Here is a 25,572-nt window from a genome sequence, read left to right as displayed (position 1 = left end):
ATATATATACATTGTGCATTCGGAAAGTATTCAGACCCCTTCACTTGTTCCATGTTTTGTTACATTAGAGCCTTGTTCTAAAATGGAATAAAATACATTTTTCCTCATCATTTTACACACAATACCACATAATGACAAAACAAAAACAGGATTGTGTCGAGGCACGGATCTGGGGAAGGGTAGCAAAACATTTCTGCAGCAATGAAGGTCCCCAAGAACACAGTGGATCTGGGGAAGGGTAGCAAAACATTTCTGCAGCAATGAAGGTCCCCAAGAACACAGTGGATCTGGGGAAGGGTAGTAAAACATTTCTGCAGCAATGAAGGTCCCCAAGAACACAGTGGATCTGGGGAAGGGTAGCAAAACATTTCTGCAGCAATGAAAGTCCCCAAGAACACAGTGGATCTGGGGAAGGGTAGCAAAACATTTCTGCAGCAATGAAGGTCCCCAAGAACACAGTGGATCTGGGGAAGGGGTAGCAAAACATTTCTGCAGCAATGAAGGTCCCCAAGAACACAATGGATCTGGGGAAGGGTAGCAAAACATTTCTGCAGCAATGAAGGTCCCCAAGAACACAGTGGCCTCCACCATTCTTAAATGGAAGAAGGGGGAAGGGTAGCAAAACATTTCTGCAGCAATGAAGGTCCCCAAGAACACAGTGGTCTCCACCATTCTTAAATGGAAGAAGTTTGGAACCACCAAGACTCTTCTTAGAGCTGGCCGCCCGGCCAAACTGAGCAACCGGGGGACAAGGTCTTGGTCAGGGAGATGTTTATATATCTGGCATTACTCATCTCAAATGTAGACACTGTATTCTATACTATTCTACTGTATCTTAGTCACTTAATGTTTACATATCTTGCATTACTCATCTCATATGTATATACTGTATTCTATACTATTCTATGTATCAAATCAAGTTTTATTTGTCACATACACATGGTTAGCAGATGTTAATGCCAGTGTAGCGAAATGCTTGTGCTTCTACTTCCGACAGTGCAGTAATAACCAACAAGTAATCTAACCTAACAATTTCACAACAACTACCTTATACACACAAGTGTGAAGGAATGAAGAATATGTACATAAAAATATATGAATGAGTGATGGTACAGAACGGCATAGGCAAGATGCAGTAGATGGTATCGAGTACAGTATATACATATGAGATGAGTAATGTAGGGTATGTAAACATTATATGAAGTGGCATTGTTTAAAGTGGTTAGTGAATATTTTTTTTTCATCAATTTTTACATTGTTAATGTGGCTGGAGTTGAGTCAGTATGTTGGCAGCAGCCACTCAAAGTTAGTGGTGGCTGTTTAACAGTCTGATGGCCTTGAGATAGAAGCTGTTTTTCAGTCTCTCGGTCCCTGCTGTGATGCACCTGTACTGACCTCGCCTTCTGGATGATAGCGGGGTGAACAGGCAGTGGCTCGGGTGGTTGTTGTCCTTGATGATCTTTATGGCCTTCCTGTGACATCGGGTGGTGTAGGTATCTTAGTCCACTCTGAGATCGATCATCCATAAGTATATAGTCTTAATTCATTCCAACTTAGATTTGTGTGTATTGGGTATATGTTGTGTAATTTGTTAGATATTACTTGTTAGATATTACTGCACTGTCGGAGCTAGAAGCACAAGCATTTCGCTACACCCACAATAACATCTGCTAGTCGCGTGTATGTGACCAATAAAATGTGATTTGATTTGAACCTGATGGTCACTCTGACAGACCTCCAGAGTTCCTCTGTGGAGATGGGAGAACCATCCAGAAGGACAACCATCTCTGCAGCATGCCACCAATCAGGCCTTTATGGTAGAGTGGCCAGATCGAAGCCACTCCTCAGTAAAAGGCACATGACAACCCGCTTGGAGTTTGCCAAAAGTCACCGAAAGAACTCACACACCATGAGAAAAACAAGATTCTCTGGTCTGGTGAAACCAAGATTGAACTCTTTGGCCTGAATGCCAAGCGTCAATGTCTGGAGGAAACCAGGCACCGCTCATCACCTGGCCTATACCATCCCTACGGTGAAGCATGAGGGTGGCAGCATCATGTTGTCAGCGGCAGGGACTGGGAGACTATTCAGGTTTGAGGGAAAGATGAATGGAGCAAAGTGTAGAGAGATCCTAAATTAAATTCTGCTCCAGAAGGCTCAGGACCTCAGACTGGGGCGAAGGTTCGCCTTCCAACAGGACAACGACCCTAAGCACACGGTCAAGACAACGCTGGAGTGGCTTCGGGACAATTGTCTGAATGTCCTTTAGTGGCCCAGCCTGAGTTCAAACCCGATCTCTGGAGAGACCTGAAAATAGTTGTGCAGCGACGCTCCTCATCCAACCTGACAGAACTTGAGAGGATCTGCAGAGAAGAATGGGAGAAACTCCCTCAAGAAGACTCACGGTTGTAATTGCTGCCAACGGTGCTTCAACAAAGTACTGAGTAAAGGGTCTGAATTATGTACATGTGATATTTCAGTTTTTTATTTTTAATAAATTAGTAAATGTTTATAAAAACATATTTTTGCTTTGTCATTATGGGGTATTGTGTATAAATTGATGAGGGAAAAAACGATTTAATCAAATTTAGAATAAGGCTGTAATGTAACAAAATGTGAAAAAGGTGAAAGGGTTTTGAAACTTTCCGAATGCACTATATATGACAAATAGCAAATTATTTGGACATAATATTTGGATTTGATGAGATTCCTGTCATGTGTCTTTCTTCCAGATTGTTGATTGGCTGATGTACCTGTCCATCTCTCCCTCTCCTAGGTGCAGCTCGGCTGGTGGGCGGGACATCGTCTGGAAGTGGACGTGTGGAGGTGTACCTGAATGGCCAGTGGGGGGCAGTGTGTGACTCTCATTGGACAGACAGAGATGCCAGTGTGATCTGCAGACAGCTGGGACTGGGGTAAGAGGGATGTGTGTGGTAGGAGTGTGTATGTTTGAGCGCCTCCTCATCAAGATTGGCATTGAAGTATCGCAGCATTTCCATTTCATCTGTAAGATGAAGATCTGTAAGATTGTGTGTGTGTGTGTGTGTGTGTCCTCAGTGAGATCGGCACAGCGTTGCAGCACTCCCGGTTTGGCTCGGGCTCCGGTCTCTTCCACTATGAACGGCTGGGTTGCCGTGGTGATGAGAGCTCCATCAGCCAATGCCGGAGCAGGACATTTGTTACCGGGGATTGTAGCCATGGAAACGAGGCAGGAGTGGTGTGTGCTCCACCAGAAGGTCAGTAGAAAGCATCGGGAGCTAGAGAGAAGGAAAGAAAGTGCATATTGTTACGTCTTGACTCTACTTAGCATCCATATTGGGTCATTGTTTCCTCCTCTAGGCAGTGGTCCTCCTCTACGATTGGTTGGAGGAGAGGAAGACTTTGAGGGGCGTGTTGAGGTGTTCCATGGCGGTAGGTGGGGCTCTGTCTGCGATGACCAATGGGACGACAGAGATGCAGAGGTGGTCTGTCGACAGCTGGGCTTCGGGTGAGTGTGTGTGTGTGTGTTTACGCGCGCACAAGAGAGAGAGGTGACAGAAGGAATCTGTAATAGCATTTATACTCAGCTAGAGGGAGAGTCATTATTGTGGTTTTGACACATTGATGTACACATGTGTTTAGGGGTGTGGCGAAGGCCTGGTCATGGGCCCACTTCGGACAGGGCTCAGGTCCCATTCAATTGGACGCCGTAAGGTGTACAGGAAATGAACTCTTCTTGGACCAGTGTCTTCATGGAGACTGGGAACAACACAACTGTGACCATATGGAAGATGCTGGGGTGTCCTGCAGCCCCTACACAGGTACACACACACACACACACATCCTGAAAACAGATATAACATGCACACAAATGACTGTGTGTGTGTGTTCCAGACGGTGTGGTCCGGTTGGTAGGAGGAGACAGTCCATGGGAGGGTCGTGTGGAGGTGTTCCACTCTGGGGACTGGGGTACGGTGTGCGACGACCACTGGACTCAACAACACGCACAGGTGGTCTGTCGACAGCTCGGATACAGGTGTGTGGGTGTGTACTTTCCTTTGCAGACATGGCCACACTTGGAAGAGACAATAGTGCCCGTGTTGAATTTCATTGTTGTTGATTCCTGTAACTAGGGAGTCTCCACTCTGTTCATGTTTTAAAGGTAGACTCAGTGATATGACATCATCATAAATGTTGGAGCTTTATGGTAATCAAACTACCAAGTTGTACCTTTAAGTTGAAGTAATTTCGTGGTCCACCACTAGGGGCCATGCTGACGTCATGGCTGACAGAACGTTTGGCGAGGGTTACGGGCTCATCCTATTGGACGACGTTCGTTGTGAGGGAACGGAGTCATCCCTGCTGGACTGTCACCATGGCATATGGGGCCGTAGCGACTGTTCCCATGGAGAGGACGTGGGCGTCCGTTGCAGAGCCGGAGCTAAAGAAGAAGAGACCAATGAGGTCCCGGCTGTTGCACCTGCCACAGGTGAGCCTGACAATATGGCCAAACTTCCATCCAGCCCTTTTTTTCTGGGGCCCAGTGACTACAAAGAAATATGTGATTTGTATCATGTCTGTGTGTTGCAGGTCCCCTGGTGCGTCTGGTAGGGGGTGGTAGCCATAAGGAAGGTCGTGTGGAAGTGTATCTCCATGGAGACTGGGGAAGTATCTGTGACTCAGGCTGGAGCAACCTGAACGCCGCCGTGGTCTGCAGACAGCTGGGCCACAGGTGAGTGTGTGTGTCTGTGTGCTTTACTGTGCAGACCTACAGTTGAAGTCGGAAGTTTACATACACCTTAGTGAAATACATTTCAACTCAGTTTTTCACTATTCCTGACATTTAATTATAGTAAAAATTCCCTGTATTAGGTCAGTTAGGATCACCACTTTATTTTAAGAATGTGAAATGTCAGAATAATAGTAGAGAGAGTGATTTATTTCAGTTTTTATTTATTTCATCACATTCCCAGTGGGTCAGAAGTTTACATACTGTACACTCAATTAGCATTTGGTATTATTGCCTTTAAATGGTTTAACTTCCACAAGCTTCCCACAATAAGTTGGATGAATTCTGGCCCATTCCTCCTGACAGAGCTGGTGTAACTGAGTCAGGTTTGTAGGCCTCCTAGCTCGCACACGCTTTTTCAGTTCTGCCCACAAATTTTCTATAGGATTGAGGTCAGGGCTTTGTGATGGCCACTCCAATACCTTGACTTTGTTGTCCTTAAGCCCTTTTGCCACAACTTTGGAAGTATGCGTGGGGTCGTTGTCCATTTCGTAGACCCATTTGAGACCAAGCGTTAACTTCCTGACTGATGTCTTGAGATGTTGCTTCGATATATCAACATAATTTTCCTGCCTCATGATGCCATCTATTTTGTGAAGTGCACCAATCCCTCCTGCAGCAAAGCACCCCCACAACATGATGCTGCCACCTCTGTGCTTCACGTTTGGGATGCACACCTCTTTTTCCTACAAACATAACGATGGTCATTATGGCCAAACAGTTCTATTTTCGTTTCATCAGACCAGAGGATATTTCTCCAAAAAGTACCATCTTTGTCCCCATGTACAGTTGCAAACCGTAGTCTGGCTTTTTTAATGGCGGTTTTGGAGCAGTGGCTTCTTCCTTGCTGAGCGGCCTTTCAGGTTATGTCGATATAGGACTCGTTTTACTATGGATATAGATACTTTTGTACCTGTTTCCTCCAGCATCTTCACAAGGTCCTTTGCTGTTGTTTTGGGATTGATTTGCACTTTTTGCACCAAAGTACGTTCATCTCTAGGAGACAGAATGTGTCTCCTTCCTGAGCGGTATGATGGCTGCGTGGTCCCATGGTGTTTACACTTGCGTACTATTGTTTGTACAGATGAAAGTGGTACCTTCAGGCGTTTGGAAATTGCTCCCAAGGATGAGCCAGACTTGTGGAGGTCTACAAAAAAATAATTCTGAGGACTTGGCTGATTTCTTTTGATTTTCCATTGATGTCAAGCAAAGAGGCCCTGAGTTTGAAGGTAGGCCTTGAAATACATCCACAGGTACACCTCCAATTGACTCAAATGATGTCAATTAGCCTAACAGAAGCTTCTAAAGCCATGACATAATTACTGTTATTAACTGTTTAAAGGCACAGTCAACTTAGTGTATGTAAACTTCTGACACACTGGAATTGTTATACAGTGAATTATAAGTGAAATAATCTGTCTGTAAAGAATTGTTGGAAAAATTACTTGTGTCATGCACAAAGTAGATGTCCTAACCTACTTGTCAAAACTATAGTTTGTTAACAAGTCATTTGTGGAGTGGTTGAAAAACAAGTGTTAATGACTCCAACATAAGTGTATGTAAACTTCTGACTTCAACTGTATGTGTGTTGAAGTAATTGTGTATTCAGTCTATCTAGCATTTTCAATGTTTCTTATCAATTATCTCAGTCTATCATCCTCACACTCCCACTCTTTCTCGTCCCCCTCTCCCTCAGTGGTCATGCGGTAGTGGTGGGTGGGTTCGGTCGGGGAAAGGGTCCCGTCCACCTGGACCAGGTGAGGTGTAGGGGGAAGGAGGACTTCCTGGGGGAGTGTCCATCTCTGGGCCGGAGCCCTGAGGGCTGCAGACAGAGAGAGGATGCAGCGGTGAGCTGTGACCCCGCCCCCCAGGCAACAGAGGGCCAAGTCAGGCCAAGTGAGCGCACCTGTGGAGTGAGGAAGGTTGTGGAGGAAGGGAACGAGAGGAAGAGTGGAGTGGGAGGAGGAGGAGAGAATATACTCGGGTAAGAGAAGCTTTACCTACTGTTCAGATGTGCAGTACAGTATATCATACATGAGAACACATATACACATCTCCCCCTCTCCTCTAGCACGTCGTGGCCGTGGCAGGTGTCAGTGTGGTTGGGTTCTGAGGGGAAAGATGGCCATCCTATTTGCAGCGGAACTCTGATCACTCCCTGCTGGGCCCTCGCCTCCGCTCACTGCTTCACCAGGTGAGAGCACTTCTCCTTGGTCTTTTCTCCTCTCTTTTCCGGACATTTGTTTGCTCACTAGTTTTTGTTGCTCACGTCTTCTTTCTCTGCCTACATTTCTCCCCATCCAATTATCTGTCCCCCTTTTCAAAACCCTTACTCCCCCTATCTCTCCTTTGTCTCTCGCTCTCTCTCCCTCTCACTCCATCCTCTAGGTTTGGTATTGACCCGTCCCACTACGTTGTGCGCGTGGGGGGTTCTCACCGAACTCTGACCCTGGAGAAAGTGGTGGTCCACAGGAAGTTCAGGTCAGATCAGGGCCCTGGGGGTCATGACCTGGCCCTGCTGAGGGTGCCCAGCCCCAAGGGTCACTGTTTGACTTTTGACCCCCACACCAATGCTGCCTGCCTCCCCACCCCGGAAACTGCGGGTGGCAAGACCCCCTCCTCCTGCATCGCTGCGGTTACCGCAGGCTGGGACGGCCCAGGTACGCCTCCCCTTCCACTCCCTCAACTCTGATCTCTCAACTACAACCTCGGAGGACATTGATTTGTGGTTTAGCATTGCCAACTTTTTTCTCTCTCTCTCCTTCCTACTGTACATCCAGTCTCCCCATTCGCTCACAATCTCTTACTCTTCTTCTAACCACGTCCCCTTGTCCCTTCACAGATGCTGTGCTACAGTCCTGGGTACCCCTCCTGTCGTCATGGCAGTGTAAGAAGCGTTATGGGGATGGTTACTCTTCCCACGGCACGCTATGTGCCGGCAGCCCCCCTGACACACGCCGTCTCCACAAGAACAACGGTTGCCAAGGCAACTGGGGTGGCGGGCTGGTGTGCCAGGGAAATGAGGGGCGGTGGGTGTTGACCGGGATTGTCTCCGGGGGTTACGGTTGCAGCGACCCCTCAACCCCGGCACTCTACACACGGGTCGGCCGGTTCCGGCGCTGGATCGAGGAGGTCACACAGCGGGAGCAGAACACACACAGTCAGGAGCACGAGGAGCTCACACACACGGAGGAGCGGAGCATACTCGCATACGTTTATGACGAGCTGCAACACACACACTCCCAAGAGCAGAGCACACACACTGATGATCAATTCATACACACACAGCACAACAATATCCATACACACGATCACAATGAGCATAAACACACTCACACCCACAATCTGCAAAGCAACACTCACAATGAGCTCAAACACACACACAATCAGCATGCACATACACACACTCACGATAAACACTCCCAGACCCGCGAAGCTGTCACTCACACACACGCCCTGGTCTGATCGATGACATGCCATTGGCTCACCGGCCGTGCCATGTGACTTTCCGAGGAAGAGAAGGAAGAATGGATGATAAAGGAGGAAGAGGACATGTTGGAAAAGAAGGAGGGAGAGAAAGAGGAAAAGACATCAGAGATCAGAGATCCTCCTCTCCCTCTCCCTCTCCCTCTCCCTCTCCCTCTCCCTCTACCTCTGCCTCTGCCTCTGCCTCCTGACCCAGACGATGTAAACCTCTAATATTCATGTCAACTCTGTCTGATTATTATCATAACTTAGCTGTGGTGTGTGTGTTACGCTAGCTGTGGGTTGTGTATGTTACGCTATCTCTGGTGTGTGTGTGTTACACTAGCTGTGGGGTGTGTGTGTGTTACGCTAGCTGTTTGGTGTGTGTGTTACGCTAGCTGTGGGGTGTGTGTGTAGCGCTAGCTGTGAGTTGTGTGTGTTACGCTAGCTGTGGGGTGTGTGTTACGCTAGCTATGGGTTGTGTGTGTGTTACGCTAGCTGTGGGGTGCGTGTGTTACGCTAGCTGTGTGTTGTGTGTGTGTGTTACGCTAGCTGTGTGTTGTGTGTGTGTGTTACGCTAGCTGTGTGTTGTGTGTGTGTGTGTTACGCTAGCTGTGTGTTGTGTGTGTGTGTTACGCTAGCTGTGTGGGTGTGTGTGTTACGCTAGCTGTGTGTTGTGTGTGTGTGTTACGCTAGCTGTGTGTTGTGTGTGTGTGTTACGCTAGCTGTGTGTTGTGTGTGTGTGTTACGCTAGCTGTGGGGTGTGTGTGTTACACTAGCTGTGTGTGTGTTATGCTAGCTGTGGTTTGTGTGTGTTACGCTAGCTGTGGGGGTGTGTGTGTGTATGTTAAGCTAGCTGTGGGGTGTGTGTGTTACTCTAGCTGTGGTGTGTGTGTGTTATGCTAGCTGTGGGTTGTGTGTGTTTTACCCTAGCTGTGGGTGTGTGTGTGTGTTACGCTAGCTGTGGAGTGTGTGTGTGTTAGCACTAGCTGTGGGGTGTGTGTATGTTACGCTAGCTGTTGGGTGTGTGTGTTACGCTAGCTGTGTGGTGTTTGTGTGTTATGCTAGCTGTGGGTTACGTAGCTGTGTGTTACGCTAGCTGTGTGTGTGTGTGTTACGCTAGCTGTGGTGTGTGTTACGCTAGCTGTAGCTGTGTGTGTTACGCTAGCTGTGTGGTGTGTGTGTTACGCTAGCTGTGGTGTGTGTGTGTGTTACGCTAGCTGTGGGTTGTGTGTTTAACGCTAGCTGTGGTGTGTGTGTGTGTGTTACGCTAGCTGTGGTGTGTGTTACGCTAGCTGTGTGGTGTGTGTGTGTTACGCTAGCTCTGGGTTGTGTGTGTGTTACGCTAGCTGTGGGGTGTGTGTGTTATGCTAGCTGTGGGTTGTGTGTGTGTGTTACCCTAGCTGTGGGTTGTGTGTGTGTGTTACCCTAGCTGTGGGTTGTGTGTGTTACCCTAGCTGTGGGTTGTGTGTGTTACGCTAGCTGTGTGGTGTGTGTGTTACGCTAGCTGTGGTGTGTGTTACGCTAGCTGTGTGGTGTGTGTGTGTTACGCTAGCTGTGGTGTGTGTGTGTGTTACGCTAGCTGTGGGTTGTGTGTTTAACGCTACCTGTGGTGTGTGTGTGTGTGTGTGTTATGCTAGCTGTGGGGTGTGTGTTTGTGTGTCTGTGTTAAGCTAGGTGGGGGTGTGTATGTGATATGCTAGCTGTGGGGTGTGAGTGTTTATGTGAGTGTTACGCTAGCTGTGGGGTGTGTGTGTTACTCTAGCTGTGGTTTGTGTGTGTTATGCTAGCTGTGGGGTGTGTGTTTGTGTGTCTGTGTTAAGCTAGGTGGGGGTGTGTATGTGATATGCTAGCTGTGGGGTGTGTGTGTTTATGTGAGTGTTACGCTAGCTGTGGGGTGTGTGTGTTACTCTAGCTGTGGTGTGTGTGTGTTATGCTAGCTGTGGTGTGTGTGTTTTGCTAGCTGTTTGGTGTGTGTATGTTAAGCTGACTGTGGGGTGTGTATGTTACGCTAGCTCTGGGTTGTGTGTGTGTTACGCTAGCTGTGGGGTGTGTGTGTTACGCTAGCTGTGGGGTGTGTGTGTTATGCTAGCTGTGGGTTGTGTGTGTGTGTTACCCTAGCTGTGGGTTGTGTGTGTGTTACGCTAGCTGTGGGGTGGGTGTGTGTGTGTTATGTTAGCTGTGGGGTGTGTGTGTGATGTGTGTGTGTGTGTGTGTGTGTGTGTGTTACACTAGCTGTGGTGTGTGTGTGTTACACGAGCTGTGGTATGTGTGTGTGTAGCTAGCTGTGGGGTGTGTTTGTTACACTAACTGTGGTGTGGGTGTGTTACGTTAGCTGTGGGGTGTGTGTGTTACGCTAGCTGTGGTGTGTGCTTGTGTGTTATGTTAACTGTGGGGTGTGTTACGCTAGCTGTGAGGTTTGTGTGTTACACTAGCTGTGGTTTGTGTGTGTTATGTTAGCTGTGGGGTGTGTGTGTGATATGCGAGCTGTGGGGTGTGTGTGTGTTACACTAGCTGTGGGGAGTGTGTGTTACACTAGCTGTGGGGGGGTGTGTGTTACACTAGCTGTGGGGGGTGTTACACTAGCTGTGTGTGTTACGGGGTGTGTTAGACTAGCTGTGGGGTGTGTGTGTTACACTAGCTGTGGGGGTGTGTGTGTACACTAGCTGTGGGGTGTGTGTGTTACACTAGCTGTGGGGTGTGTGTGTTACACTAGCTGTGGGGTGTGTTTGTTACGCTAGCTGTGGAGTGTGTGTTACACTAGCTGTGGGGTGTGCGCGCGTATGGGTGCCATATGAGTGTGTGTGGAGGGGAGGTGGGATCCTATATTGATCATGTTTAGCTAGACGACATGTCTTTTCTCTGACAGTGGGGTTGGTTTTTTTATGATTGGTCTTATGATGCCCTATTTAAAGTCCATCCAGACTGATTGGTTATTCCTTAACCAGTGGTAAAAAAAATGCTGTTCTTCAAAAGCTGTTCTGGACCATCTAATACCACGGTTGTATTTCTGAAGATGCTATTTAATTTACCTGGGAAATGGACTGGACTTTCTCTTCTTCGAATGTGAACTGGACAACTTCTTCTCTCCTTTCAAATAAACTGGACATTCTTGGGGGCTTAAAGCCGGACTCCTTGGGGGACAGCAGTTAAGCCTTGAAGTGTGGGCCAGTAACCTGAGCTTAATGGTTCCAGTTCCCAGATTGCATCTGCCGCTGTGCCCTTGAGCAAGACACTTTACTGTTAGATCAAATTGCTCCAGGGATCCTGCACTGTGGCATACCCTGTGCCTCTCAACCGCACTGCAACATCACAAAAAAAGGACAGTACAATTGTATGCTACTGTACTCTACTCTGTTCTATTCCTAATGTACTATGCTCTTCTTTCTCCTGTCAAAGCCATAGAGCCAAGGGATAGATGGATCATATTCATTATTTTCTACTGATCTCCCTGAACTGTTCTAGTTGTTAACATTGTCTGTAAATAGTTCTGATTGTTTGTGTGTTGCATTAATTATTGTCTTATTCCGATGGCCAAACAGTTAGACTTCCTGTAGTTGAATGTACCCGTCTCTGTTCTCTGAGCGAATGTGTGTGATCTAACCAGTAGACGGCTATGTTGTCGTATATTCAGAGCCATGATTTATCGTACGCTTGAGGGAGAAGTTGTCCCTAACCACCGATCTAGGATCAGATTAGCCAACTCCAAAGCTTAGCCATTGGGGAGGATACAAAAAGATATGACCCAGGAGCAGTGGTTAGGGACAATGGCTCCCAACCCCAGACAGTATATGACCATGATTGTTTTCTGTTCTTGTTTTTTACTGGATGGACTTCCTCATTCGTGTGCTGTGACCTGGTGTTGTGTAGCATATTGTATTCTATAACTAATTGTTTCTCTCAAACAGGAAATGCTCCTATGCCTCTTTTTTGAATCCTCTACAGACGCCTACCTATCCAGTAACAACATGATATGGTATATACTATATAATCGTTTCATGAGACTCCTCCCTGATGCTTGAATAAAACACTGTCCAGAGAATCATATTAAGTCAATGTAAATACAGTATTTCCATAGCTGGACATATTCCACCAAACCCGCATTGCATACTGTACACAGTGTCTGTACGCATATAGGCAGCAGTAGTTTCTAAATGCAGGCACTGTGTAAACAATGCTTTTGCGGGTTTGATTGAATCCCGGCCAGAGGATTCATGTCTCTGTTTAACGCTGTGAAGAGTCTGACTCAGTAGAAATGTTAAAATGGTCTGACCATCTGTGTGTTCCTCTGACGGGTCTGTCTCTGTGATGAAACATGGTGGACTATTAAAAGAGAGCAGGTCCTGTGTTGGTCTCGATGTGGACTTTTCTTTAATAAAACAGCTGCTTGATGGGTAGGTCCTGTGGTGAGCTGTATGTGGCTGTACTGGTCCTTACCTCATAGTAACACCTGGGGGGGGGGGGAACTGTCCCTTTTAAGAGCAGGAGTTGAGGGACACCGATTGGCTAAAAGTGTGAATGAGTGGTTTACGGGGGCGAAAAAGAAAGGAAACGAGGAGTAAAGTTGTGGTGGAAAACAGGAAACCTCTAGACTCGTTTTTAGTCGGAGTGATAGTTTTGGACCAATGTAACCTGGGAGATCCTTTTGAAGTCTAGTTAAATGTCATTGATGCGTTGGGTGACGTGGCGTCAGTGAGGGTCACAAGAAGTGGGTTCATTTGGATTTCATGTGTGTCTGCGGAACAGAAGAATCATACATTGGGCCTAAAGAAGATATATGAGTGGAATGTTTTGTGTATGGCTCTTCAAAGCAGAGCGCCTATAAAGGCGGTTCTCTCTGGGCCAGCCTATAAAGTGTGAAGATGTAACACCTAAGGAAGTAGGTGGAGTAGTTGGCGCATGCTGACTGACCCGTATGATAGATAAAATGAATTTATTCACTCTATCCATGTACAGATGAAGTCGGAAGTTTACATACACCGTCGCCAAATACATTTAAACTCAGTTTTTCACAATTCCTGACATTTAATCCTAGTAAGAATTCCCTGTTTTAGGTCAGTTAGGATCACCACTTTATTTTAAGAATGTGAAATGTCAGAATAATAGTAGAGAGAGTGATTTATTTCAGTATTTATTTGATCACATTCCCAGTGGATCAGAAGTTTACATACACTCAATTAGTATTTGGTAGCATTGCCATTAAATTGTTTAACTTGGGTCAAACGTTTTGGGTAGTGTTCCACAAGCTTCCCACAATAAGTTGAGTGAATTTTGGCCCATTATTCCTGACAGAGCTGGTGTAACTGAGTCAGGTTTGTAGGTCTCCTTGCTCGCACACGCTTTTTCAGTTCTGCCCACAAAATTTCTATATGATTGAGGTCAGGGCTTTGTGATGACCACTCCAATACCTTTTGTTGTCCTTAAGCCATTTTGCCACAACTTTGGAAGTATGCTTTGGGTCGTTGTCCATTTGGAAGACCCATTTGCAACCAAGCTTTAACTTCCTGACTGATGACTTGAGATGTTGCTTCAATATATCCACATAATTTTCCTACCTCATGATGCTATCTATTTTGTGAAGTGCACCAGTCCCTCCTGCAGCAAAGCACCCCCACAGCATGATGTTTGGGATGGTGTTCTTCAGCTTGCAAGCCTCCCCCTTTTTCCTCCAAACATAACAATGGTCATTATGGCCAAACAGTTATATTTTTGTTTCATCAGACCAGAGGACATTTCTCCAAAAAGTACAATCTGTGCAGTTACAAACCTTAGTCTGTCTTTTTTTTATGGCGGATTTGGAGCAGTGGCTTCTTCCTTGTCGATATAGGACTCGTTTTACTGTGGATATAGATACTTTTGTACCTGTTTCCTCCAGCATCTTCACAGGGTCCTTTGCTGTTGTTCTGGGATTGATTGCACTTTTCACACCAAAGTACGTTCATCTCTAGGAGACAGAATGTGTCTCCTTCCTGAGCGGTATGATGGCTGCGTGATCCCATGGTGTTTATACTTGCGTACTATTGTTTGTACAGATGAACGTGGTACCTTCAGGCGTTTGGAAATTGCTCCCAAGGATGAACCAGACTTGTGGAGGTCTACAACTTTTTTTCTGAGGTCTTGTCTGATTTCTTTTGATTTCCCCATTATCCACTGAGTTTGAAGGAAGGCCTTGAAATAGATCCAGAGGTACAATTGACTCAAATTATGTCAATTAGCCTATCAGAAGCTTCTAAAGCCATGACATCATTTTCTGGAATTTTCCAAGCTGTTTTAAGGCACAGTCAACTTAGTGTATGTAAACTTCTGACCCACTGGAATTGTGATACAGTGAATTATAAGTGAAATAATCTGTAAAGAATTGTTGGAAAAATGACTTGTGTCATGCACAAAGTAGATGTCCTAACCAACTTGCCAAAACTATAGTTTGTTAACAAGAAATTTGTGGAGTGGTTGAAAAACGAGTTTTAATGACTCCAACCTGTGTATGTAAACTTCCGACTTCAACTGTGTGAAGAGTCTCTCCCTTCTCATGTTGGGCTATACTGTATGAGTTGGGCTATATGAGATAGCCTGTAAGAGCCTTTGTGCACAAACCCCTTCAGTGCCATATATGCAAAAGATTTGGACACGTGTCAAGTGTATGCAGACAGGAAGAGAATCCAGTGGAGGAGGTGAAAAGAGTGGAAGGAGCGAGTAGAGCTGAAGACGCAATGGTAGGAGAGCCTACACCAGTGACTGTTTCTCAGCAACCGAGGGATCCTGATATATTGCATGTTAAAAAGGTGGACTACGTAACATTTATTGCAATGGTCTTAACCTGCACAGCAGAAATGGCGTCCCCCAGCAGTTTCCTGTCTGAAGATCAGTTCCAGTGCTCCAACTGTTTGGATGTGTTCACTGAGCCAGTCACCACATGTGGACACAACTTCTGCAAGGCCGGTTTTAGTGGATACTGACTTGTGCCAGTCACCACTGTGTAAGTGGCCTTCAAACAAGAGACCATGGGCCCTGTTTCCCAAAAGCATCTTAAAACTAAGTTTGTCGTTGAAACCATCCTTTGGTTCGAAGACGAACATAGACTTAAGATGATTTTGGGAAACCGGGCCCTGGTCTCAGTGTACATACTTGCTTTGCTGAGATTGCTGATCAGTTCAGGAAGTCCGTTTAAGTGTAATTGAAAGCTCCCGGTAGCACGGACCAAAGCCTTGCCAAGCCTGGAGAAGTGTCCTGTGACATCTGCACTGGAACAAGGTGCAAGGCCCTGAAGTCCTACCTGGAGTGTCTGATCTCTTTCTGTGAAATGCACCTGCAGCCTCATAAGAGAGTCGCAAGCATGAAGAGACACAAGGTAATTGACCCTGTGGAGAACCTGGAAGACAGGATGTGTAAGAAGCACGACAGACTTCCGGAGCTGTTCTGTAGGACCGACTACACGTGTGTGTTTCAGTTCTGTACTGAGACAGACCACAAGACTCACCACACTGTCCTTCTAGAGGAGGTTTGGCGAGAGGAAAGCTGAACTGGGGAAGACAGGCACAAGTACAGCAGATGATCCAGGAGTGAATCCAGATGATTCAGGAGCATCTCCAGATGAATCAGGGCATTCAATAGTGCTCAGTGCTCAGCAAGAGAGATGCAGAGAGAGAGAGAGGACAGATAGCATGCAGGTCTTCACCGATCGGGTGCACTCTATTGAAAAATTCCAGGCTAGATTCACTGAAGAGAAGCAGCTCTCACACACTAAGGACCACCTTCACCAAAGTTCCCCATCCCAGTGTACCCTTCCAAACACCAAGGACTGGTCTGAGATCAGTAATCACATTGAGCTGTGTGTGGTGAATGTGAGGAGAGTTTTGAGGAGCTCTGTCAGTCACATGGCCTAGTAAACTTGTTGAGAGGAGAACTGAAACTGTTCATCCTACATCATGTTCTGTTTGCCTAGCTATGTACACTGAGAGTACAAAACATTAGGGACATGACATAGACTGACTTGGTGAATTTTTTATTTAACACGTTCTCATTTGCAGCAATGACCTGTGGAATAGTTACAGGAGAGAGGAGGGGGATGAATGAGCCAATTGTTAAATGGGGATTATTAGGTGACCGTGATGGTTTGAGGGCCAGATTGGGAATTTAGCCAGGACACCGGAGTTAACACCCCTACTCTTACGATAAGTGCCATGGGATCTTTAATGACCTCAGAGAGTCAGGACACCCGTTTAACGTCCCATCCGAAAGACGGCACCCTACACAGGGCAGTGTCCCCAATCACTGCCCTGGAGCATTGGGATATATATATATATATTTTTTAGACCAGAGGAAAGAGTGCCCCCTACTGGCCCTCCAATACCACTTCCAGCAGCATCTGGTCTCCCATCCAGGGACTGACCAGAACCAACCCTGCTTAGCTTCAGCAGCAAGCCAGCAGTGGTATGCAGGTGAAAGATATGATCCCTTATTGATGTCACTTGTTAAATCCACTTTAAACAGAGTAGATGGAGAGGACAGGTTAAAGAATCATTTTTAAGCCTTGAGACAATTGAGACAATGGGCCATACAAAATATTTAAATGCCTTTGAACCGGGCATGGTAGTAGGTGCCAGGCACACCAGTTTGAGTGTCCAGAACTGCAACGCTGCTGGGTTTTTCCACACTCAACAGTTTCCCATGTGCATCAAGAATGGTCCACCACCCAAAGGACATCCAGCCAACTTGACACAGCTGTGGGAAGCATTGGATTTAACATGGGCCAGCATCCCTGTGGACTGCCTTCAACACCTTGTAGAGTCCATGCCCGGCGAATTGAGGCTGTTCTGAGGGCAAAGGGGAGCGCAACTCAATATTAGGAAGGTGTTCCTAATGTTTTGTATTCTCAATGTATATCAAGATGTCGAACGTTGATGGTAGACTGTTTCATCTAATGTGAAGGTTAAACAGAATACATAATTGACTAAGCTCTAAGAAGGAATGAGTGACTGGTATCGAGTTCTCTCTCGAAATATGTTATCTAATTCCACAGAATCATGCACCATTCATCTGACAGAAAGGGCAGGTTTTCTGCATTTATTGACACTAATCTGTTCCCTGTTCTTCTAAGTATATGAAGCGCTAACGCCCCCTTTTGGCCTCAGATAGTACTGTTCTTCAGTGGCTGACCTTGAGAGCTGCATTTTAGCCCAGGGCACCAGGTCAGATTGAACAATGACAATATGACTAAAGTTCCCTGTGGAGACCAGGGGTAATTCTCAATAGTCTTTCCTCTTCTGCTTGGACATTCAAGTGCTACTTGGATATTCATCCTTTGTGTATTGTCAGTTTTCATAGAGAGACGGTGTGTTTCTGCACTGTGATAGAGTATAATAGAGTAAAGTAGAGCAGGGAGTGGAATGAAGGGACATGTACTTTAATATCACGATCTAGTCAGTGAACAAGGAGAGTAATTCAAGCGTGTCAAGACTGGTGGAGGAGGACCCTCGGACCTTCTCTTTTCCCTCTGACATTTGGAGGAGGCGGGAAGACGACAAGATGAGAGACATGAGGAATGACTTGAGAATGAGCGCCGGCTTTCTATTCCCAGCTCGTCTCTACATGTCTGTGACCTTTGAGAAGACAGAAAAGGTAGAGAACAAGAGCGATAGAGGCAGATGGCCAGAGAGATAAATAGCATGCTGGAAAGGTGATGGTAGGTTGGTTGGTAAAACCTGTGTGTCAGTACTAGTATACGCGTGTGTGTTCATGAACGTGTGTATTTGATGGTGGTGGTGGTGTGTGTGTTGGAAGCTGACCTGCAGCAGTGTCCTCATTAATCACAGAGAAAGACAGGGGCCAAGAGACTTGTCCTACATCTCAGACACACACAGGAATACACACTCCGCCTTAAATAAGGTTACACACAGGAGTATACAGTCTGCCTTAAATAAGGTTCCAATACTGCCCTAAATAGGCATAGGCTAGAGTCACCTCCATGAAACCAGGACAGGAAAGCTTTAAATGATACTTAAAAGGCCAGACAGACACACTATTAATAGCTTTAGGGCACATGTCAAACTCATTCCACAGAAGGCCAAGTGTCTGCTGGGTTTCGCTCTTCCCTTGTACTTGATTGATGAATGACGGTCACTAATTATTGTCTCGGTCTTAATTGAAAGGAAAAACCAGCAGACACTACGCCCTCCCTAGCACACCACTTTGAGGCAATCTACTGGGCATGCATTCTTAGGGTTCGCAGGACATTGGAACACCTAGGCCTCGATTTAATCAGATCAAGCCTTAAAAATCGTTAGCAGTTTTGGAAGTGTAACTGCTGTGAGCTGACAAATAGGCGAGTGGCTGCTCACGCCACAAACCACTCCCTTATTATCCCTACAGTTAGAACTTCAAAACAGAGATAGAAATGGGAGACGTATGCATGCTATCATGTACATTTGGATGTGGGTGGATGTATAGCCTATCAGTCTAATCGAGGTGTAGACAACAGAACATCATACAATTCCGTTTTTGAACTTGTAATGCAGCTGCACAAATTAAGGCCACTGCATAGGATTTTGTCAGATTATAAAATTGGGTGGTTTCGTAGAATCCAATGCAGTTTCCGCGAAAAGCCAACGCTAGGAGCCGCTTGTGGATGTTACAGCTCTAACGCAGTTCCACCTCCAAAATATCCGCTGTGTGGATGGCGGCTAGCGCAGGCCTGATATCATCTAGCCCCTAGTTTTACGTTAAAAGAGACACGGAGACAAAACTGTGCTGAAATAGTATTTTTATTAAATACTTTCAAGATCCAAGTTTTGAAGAATAACAAAGCTATGATAAAGGACCTACTAACAATTAGACAAACATTTGATCGTCCTCAATTCATGATTTTAATTTACCGTACATCATGATCATGCAAAAAAACTCCAGCATCCAACGACTGCTGGGGAAAGAAAGCGCAGCCCGACAGGTTAACATCACAACGCAGGGAGAGTAATGACAATGAGCTTCATAACAAGCCAAGGCTCCTCAATCCTTTTTGTAATTAAATAGTATTTTTTTTGTTTATTTTATTATCTGTCACCTATTTAATATGCTGGACGGAGGCAGAGTTTTTCATTTTTCTTCATTTCAAAATATGCAAATATGATAGTTAATATATACCCTTATCCTCCGTCCTAGTTCAGGTAGGTGCACGGTGGAGATGCTTAAACTGAAACATGCATACATTGCTCTCTGGTTTTACTCCATAAATACTTCTCTGAACACTTCTCTCCACCTGAATGGGCAATATAAGGACTAAAATCCCACTGTCTGGGAGAAATAAAATGAATTTACTGGTAATCAATAAAAATTCAGTTGTCTCCTCGTTTACCCTCCATTTCCTCCTGTGTGTGTGTGTAACAGATTTATATTCTCAACAACTGATCTGAATTCAGTCCCTTCCATCCCTGTTATATTCGAACCAGCTAGGTCTGATCAGTTTAATAGTTGGCCTAACTTTAGTGTGTGCGCGTGTATAGAATGCAGAACTTTCCAAAAAGCAGAGTAACATTTTTTTTTTTTACTGTCAAGAAAACCCAAACCAACAAACAGAGACGCACACACATATATATATATATAAACACACACACACACACACACACACATTCACACAGATAAACAGACTGCTCAAACAGAGAGAGACAGTTACTAATGATGGGACGAAAACACAAACAACAGTGCCAGGGTTTCACCGTGGGCACTGCAGTGGTGAAGATAGGTTACAAAACCTGACGTCACAGTGTGTATTTACACAGGATATTATGAGACTGACAGCTCAGAACATCAGGTTGAAATAAGAATTTGGGAGGTGTATGTGTTGGTATCCATGTGTGTGTGTGTGGATGTCAGAGGTTGTCAAAATGGTGTCAGTAACATGGACATGGGACTAGAGCCGGTTAGCGTGTGTTAGACAAGTTTCCACCCCTTTGTCATGCACTCTGAGTGACTCCTAGACACACGTACATGCTATGTACAATCACACACACACACCATGTAAACACAGCCAGGGGGTGGGAGTGAGAAACAGAGAATGGAGGGACAAAAAAAAGGAGGACAAGAAAAGGGGAGAGGAAGAAGGAAAACATTTCAAATGCAGATGCCTTTCCCCCAAATTTGCCATCTCCCACTGCAGAACGATAAAACAGACAGCAGGTACATACTGCAAGTTCACTTTCACAAAACTTTTTTTTTTTTAACTCAGTCGCTTAAAATTGACTACAGACTCAGTCCACAGAAACGCAACATAAACACAAGGCTAAAAACAACAGAAACAGTGCTCTCGAAAGCACCACTACCTTCTCTTAAAAAAAAAAAAAAAAAAAAAAAAACTCGTACAAAGCCTAAAGTTCAACACTTTGGTGCTTCACCTTTTGATATTAAGTTTCTCGCATCAGGTTCTTACATATTTCTGATTGAAACAACTGTCCTTCCATATAGAATTCTGCTTGGGATTTCTCCATTTACATTCTCTGGGAAAGAGAGCAATTCCTGCTCCGGAGATCATTTTTTTCCAACATGTCATCTACTACCATCACACACTCTCCTCTCATCGTATATATAAATGCTTGTTAGGGTTGGGTGTTCTTGTACTAGTCATATATTACACTGTATACTCATTCTCATAACTGTCATCACAAGTTCATGAACCCGTTCCTCCCCGCTCCTCTCATCTCAAAATGGCGGCCATGGACGGGAGACAAAATGGCTGCCGGGTGGGAGGGGTCAGAGGTCAAAGGACGAGCCCTCCTATTGGCCGTCAGATGCATGCATCATCCCACAGGGGCGGAATCCACACTTGGCCGGCCCCCAGCGGATCAAAGGAGAGACTGGATTGGTTGGTGTTGTGGAGAGGGTGCAGTCTTGCCCGGCCGGGCTCCTGGCATTGGTCAACCCACAAAGAGGACACGCTCCCAAAACACACGCCGAAAACACGCCCCAAAACTCACACTCCAATAGCCTGGAGCGTTTGGACACCTGAGAGAAAGAGAGAGAGCGAGAACTTTTAACCCTTTGAATGTTCTAAAGTAAGTGTAAGTAAGTGTGTGTGTGTGTGTACCAGTTCACTGCAGCGGTGCGGCCGGAGCCCCAGAGCAGTGGAAGTGGACATTGAGCCACTTGCTGTCACGGCGATGCCACACCCTGGTCTCCTCCGATTGGCTGGAGCGGGGGCGTCCCTGACCGTCGACGAATTGCGTGAGGCGGATGTAGGCGATGCAGGCAGCCTCCTCTCCAATCAGGTGAACGTGGGGGTTCAGCAGGGTGGTGTGGACCGGCTTACTGTTCTTACTCAGCACTGTAGGAACACAAAGATAAAACATGTTTGGATCTTTCTGCTGAACTCATTCGTTGTATGGAAGTGTGTTTGCATGAAATTATTCAGACCCCTTGACTTTCACATTTTGTCAGGTTACAGCCTTATTCTAAAATTGATGAAATCATTTCTTACCCCTCAATCCACACACAATACCCCATAACGACAAAGCAAAACAAGGTTTGTGTACATTTTTTGCAAATGTATTAAAAATACAAGACGGAAATATCATATTTACATAAGTACTTTGAAGCACATTTGGCAGTGATTACAGCCTAGATTCTTCTTGGGTATGACGCTACATGTTTGGGACACCTGTATTTGGGAAGTTTCTGTCATTCTTCTCTGTAGATCCTCTCAAGCTGTCAGGTTGGATGAGGCGTCGCTATACAGCTATTTTCTGTTCTCTCCGGAGATGTATGATGGGGTTTAAGGGCTTTGGCTGGGCCACTCAAGGAAATTCAGAGACTTGTCCCGAAGCCACTCCAGCGTCGTCTTGGCTGTGTGCTTAGGGTCGTTGTCCTGTTTGAAGGTGAACCTACACCCCAGTCAGGTCCTGAGCGCTCTGGAGCAGGTTTTCATCAAGGATCTCTGTACTTTGCGCCGTTCATCTTTCCCTCGATCCTGACTTGTCTCCCAGTCCCTGCCGCTGAAAAACATCCCCACAGCATGATGCTGCCACCACGCTTCACTGTAGATGGTGCCAGGTTTCCTCCAGACAAGCTTAGCATTCAGGCCAAATAGTTCAATGTTGGTTTCATCAGACCAGAGAATCTTGTTTCTCATGGTCAGAGTCCTTTGCCTTTGGGCATCTCCAAAAGGCTATCATGTGCATTTTACTGAGGAGTGCTGTAGAGATGGTTGTCCTTCTGGAAGGTTCTCCTATCTCCACACAGGAATTCTCAATCTCTGTCAGAGTGACCATCGGGTTCTTGGTCAGCTCCCTGACCAAGGTCATACTCCCCAGATTGCTCAGTTTGGCTGGGTAGCCAGCTCTAGGAAGAGTCTTGGTGGTTCCAAACTTCTTCCTTTTAAGAATGGAGGCCACTGTGTTCTTGGGGACCTTTAATACTGCAGAAATAGTTTTTACCCTTCCCTAGATCTGTACCCGACCCAATTCTGTCTCAGAGCTCTACTGACAATTATTTCGACCTCATGGCTTGGTTTTTGCTCTGACATGCACTGTCAAACTGTGGGACCTTATAGAGACAGGTGTGTGCCTTTCCAAATCATGTACAATTAATTGAATTGACCACAGGTGGACCCCAATCAAGTTCTAGAAACATACCAGGATGATCAATGAAAACAGGATGCACCTGAGCACAATTTCGAGTCTAATAGCAAAGGGTCTGAATGCTCATGTAAATAAGGCATCCGTTTAAAAAAAAATCTATACATTTGCAAACATTTCTAAAAACCTGTTTTCGACTTTTTCATTATGAGGTATTGTGCGTAGATTGAGGGGGAAAAATGATTTAATACGTTTTAGAATAAGGCTGTAACGTAATGAGGAAGAAGTCAAAGGGTCTGAAAACTTTCCGAATGCACTGTGTGTGACAGAACAAAAGAGAGAGAGAGAGACTCACGGTTTTCAAAGTAGAACTTGTGGAAGTCCATGCCCTCCACCAGGTTCCCCAGAGCTTCAGGCTCAAAGGAGGTCAGACCTGGATCACAGATCCTCCTGATGGGGGAGGAGAAGAGCGAGCGAGAGAGAAAGAGACTAACGCTAGTAATTCAGTAGTCAGACGTGTGAAACAACATAGCTGTACTCACGTGTAGGCCTCAAAGTCTCCATTGTTCACAGCTTCAATCAGCTGTTCAGTTATCTTGATGATCTCCTGCTTACGAGCTAGAGGGAGAGAGAGGGAGAGAAAGGGGGGAAGAGAACAAAAATGGGAGAAGAGAGATGGAAGTTCAGCGATTTAGCTAAATAGGAGCAACTTCACTACTCACCCTCCACTATAGCTGTACGGTCTTCCCTCACTCTTTCTATGTATTCCACTCTCTCCCTTTTCTCTCTCTGACAGCTAACAATGGACAACTCCATACTAGTGGGTGCTCCAACTCTGTCATGGGTTTGTGTGTCTGTTCTATGTGGTGTGCATACAGTACCTTCCTTGTATAAGCGCATGTAACTGTGTCTCTCCCTTGGTGTGTATTCTTACTGTGCTGTGTGGTGGTATTGACTGTGACAGGGACAGTGTTGCTCCCTAGCAGAGCAGCAGGGGAAGCAGATTGAGCGTGCCCCGACTCGGGGTTGGAGCCTTGATCGGAGCTGTTCCACGCCATGCGCTTTACATCATGCAGAGGAACAGCTGGAACACACAACGCACGGTCAACACACACACACACGTACGCAGTCAGACGCGTGCACACATGAACAGTAATGAATGATGTTAGTTCGCTAAGACATTGAAACAGACAGACTGTTCGGGGGGCTCTGAGAAGCTCAGCTGATTAAGAAATTTACTGACTAGATCGCGTGATATTAAACTACATGTCCCTTCATTCTACTCAACTTCACTCTATTATATTCTATCACAGTGCAGAAACACACTTCTATGAAAACTGACAATACACAAAGGACGAATGTCCAAGCAGCACTTTGAGAAGCAGAACCGATGCCTGCCATTGGTTCAGCGCTTGCACGAGCACTGGCCAATAGGAGAGCAGCGTTGTGAGATGGGGGAGAAAAGAGCAACACTGTGGGAGGAAGATGAAAAGAGAGAAGGATAACACTAGAACACCGGAGGATGACGAGAGAGGAGAAGATGAGAGAAATAAGAGTAGAGACTGAATATCAAACCAGCCCCTCGCCCCAACCAACTCGCTCAGAGGGCCCTTTGTTAACACGCGAGGGTGACTTTCAGAATGGTGAGAAATCCAATAAACCCATCAACTTCCGGACACACTCATGACTTAAATTATGCAATTCATGTTTTACATTTAAATAATAATCAAGCATTAATAAATATATATACATTCCCCTTGTCGTTTTACAAGATATAAAACTTCAGTAAACAGTGAAATACTTAATTTGGGAGGTATTACATTTTGTCACGTGCCAAGCCTTGAAATGGGACGCAAACAAATGCAAGTGACAAAGTGACAAAGTGACAAAAAAAAAAAAAAGGAAAATCTACTCCAAAATGCATAAATGTAATTGTTATTTTCTTTTGAAACTCATCTGGAAATCGAGTTTCATTTTAATCTGTTCATTTCAATGACATCAGCCAATTCCATCTTAACCCCAAACATTTTTATGCTAACGTTACAGTTTCTTAGCTGACAACTAGGGCTGGGAATTGCCAGGGACCTCACGATACAACATTATCAAGTGACTTCGGTGCCAATATGACATGTAATTACGATTCGATACTGCGATTTCATTTTAGCGATTTGAAGTTCTAAATATAATGCTTACTATATGGCTGCTGCAGAGAGACAAGAGAACCATGAGAAAACCAGTTATGATCAGTCAGAGAAATAAGTGCTGAAAACATGTTGGCCCACTATTAAAAAAGATTTTTAAAAGAAAACAAGCTATAGGATGAAAAACACCGAAGTCAAACATCGATATATCATGCAAAAATAATATTGCGATATGTAACTGTACTGATTCTCCCCATCACTACTAACAATTATTATCATAGGGCTGGCTACACTTCCAGGATTACAAGCTAGCTAGGTAGTTACCAATGGAGTTCTCTCTGACAATCTGGTGAAAATCTACATCACTTGTTGTAACTTGTCACACTTTTTAAGATAAGAGTGACTCGGCAGGTTTTTATTTTCTAAAATGACTATAGTGGAAAAACTACTCAGCTTTGGAGCACTTGTGCATGTGGTGTAGGCAAGTGTGAATGTGCAAATGGAAGGCAGAGGGGTGAGAGGAAGGGGAAAGGAATGGTTTGGGAAACAGCAAAAAAAAAGGGGGAAAAAAGGGGGGTACAGGAGAGATTCCCAATGTTGAAGGCTCAGAAAAAAGAGGGACACACACAGGTCAGAAGAC

At 45.5% G+C, this 25,572-nt stretch overlaps 2 protein-coding genes across 11 annotated transcripts in view; one reads left to right on the top strand and one right to left on the bottom strand.

The window, feature by feature from the left end:
* Positions 1-8,629, top strand: part of LOC112224769 (neurotrypsin) — a 32,809-nt gene extending 24,180 nt beyond the window's left edge. Inside the window, exons 4-14 of the mRNA XM_042306016.1 lie at positions 2,777-2,915; positions 3,058-3,236; positions 3,340-3,487; positions 3,622-3,800; positions 3,874-4,015; positions 4,245-4,468; positions 4,570-4,711; positions 6,465-6,752; positions 6,840-6,962; positions 7,157-7,428; positions 7,611-8,629. Coding sequence (XP_042161950.1) covers positions 2,777-2,915; positions 3,058-3,236; positions 3,340-3,487; positions 3,622-3,800; positions 3,874-4,015; positions 4,245-4,468; positions 4,570-4,711; positions 6,465-6,752; positions 6,840-6,962; positions 7,157-7,428; positions 7,611-8,233 — 2,459 coding nt within the window. The 3' untranslated portion in view covers positions 8,234-8,629. The remainder of the gene's footprint in view (positions 1-2,776; positions 2,916-3,057; positions 3,237-3,339; positions 3,488-3,621; positions 3,801-3,873; positions 4,016-4,244; positions 4,469-4,569; positions 4,712-6,464; positions 6,753-6,839; positions 6,963-7,156; positions 7,429-7,610) is intronic.
* Positions 8,630-18,975: 10,346 nt separating this feature from the next.
* The window catches only part of LOC112224310 (calcium/calmodulin-dependent protein kinase type II subunit gamma), a 37,778-nt gene continuing 31,181 nt past the window's right edge, over positions 18,976-25,572 (bottom strand). For 6 of the 10 annotated variants that reach the window (XM_042306011.1, XM_024387799.2, XM_042306012.1 and 3 more), the window contains 4 exons: positions 23,334-23,409; positions 23,147-23,241; positions 21,306-21,542; positions 18,976-21,223 (listed from right to left, as the gene is read on the bottom strand). In XM_042306011.1, the coding sequence (XP_042161945.1) occupies positions 21,310-21,542; positions 23,147-23,241; positions 23,334-23,409 (404 nt within the window). In that variant the 3' untranslated portion in view covers positions 18,976-21,223; positions 21,306-21,309. Of the gene's footprint in view, positions 21,224-21,305; positions 21,543-23,146; positions 23,242-23,333; positions 23,410-23,725; positions 23,876-25,572 lie in introns of all 10 variants that reach the window. The other 4 variants (XM_042306008.1, XM_024387798.2, XM_042306007.1 and 1 more) reach the window with 1 other exon arrangement.

This window comes from Oncorhynchus tshawytscha, linkage group LG25 (genome assembly GCF_018296145.1).
Source record: "Oncorhynchus tshawytscha isolate Ot180627B linkage group LG25, Otsh_v2.0, whole genome shotgun sequence".
NCBI lineage: Eukaryota > Metazoa > Chordata > Actinopteri > Salmoniformes > Salmonidae > Oncorhynchus > Oncorhynchus tshawytscha.
Note: the sequence above shows the minus strand (reverse complement) of the source record. Positions and strands in the feature narration are given on the sequence as shown.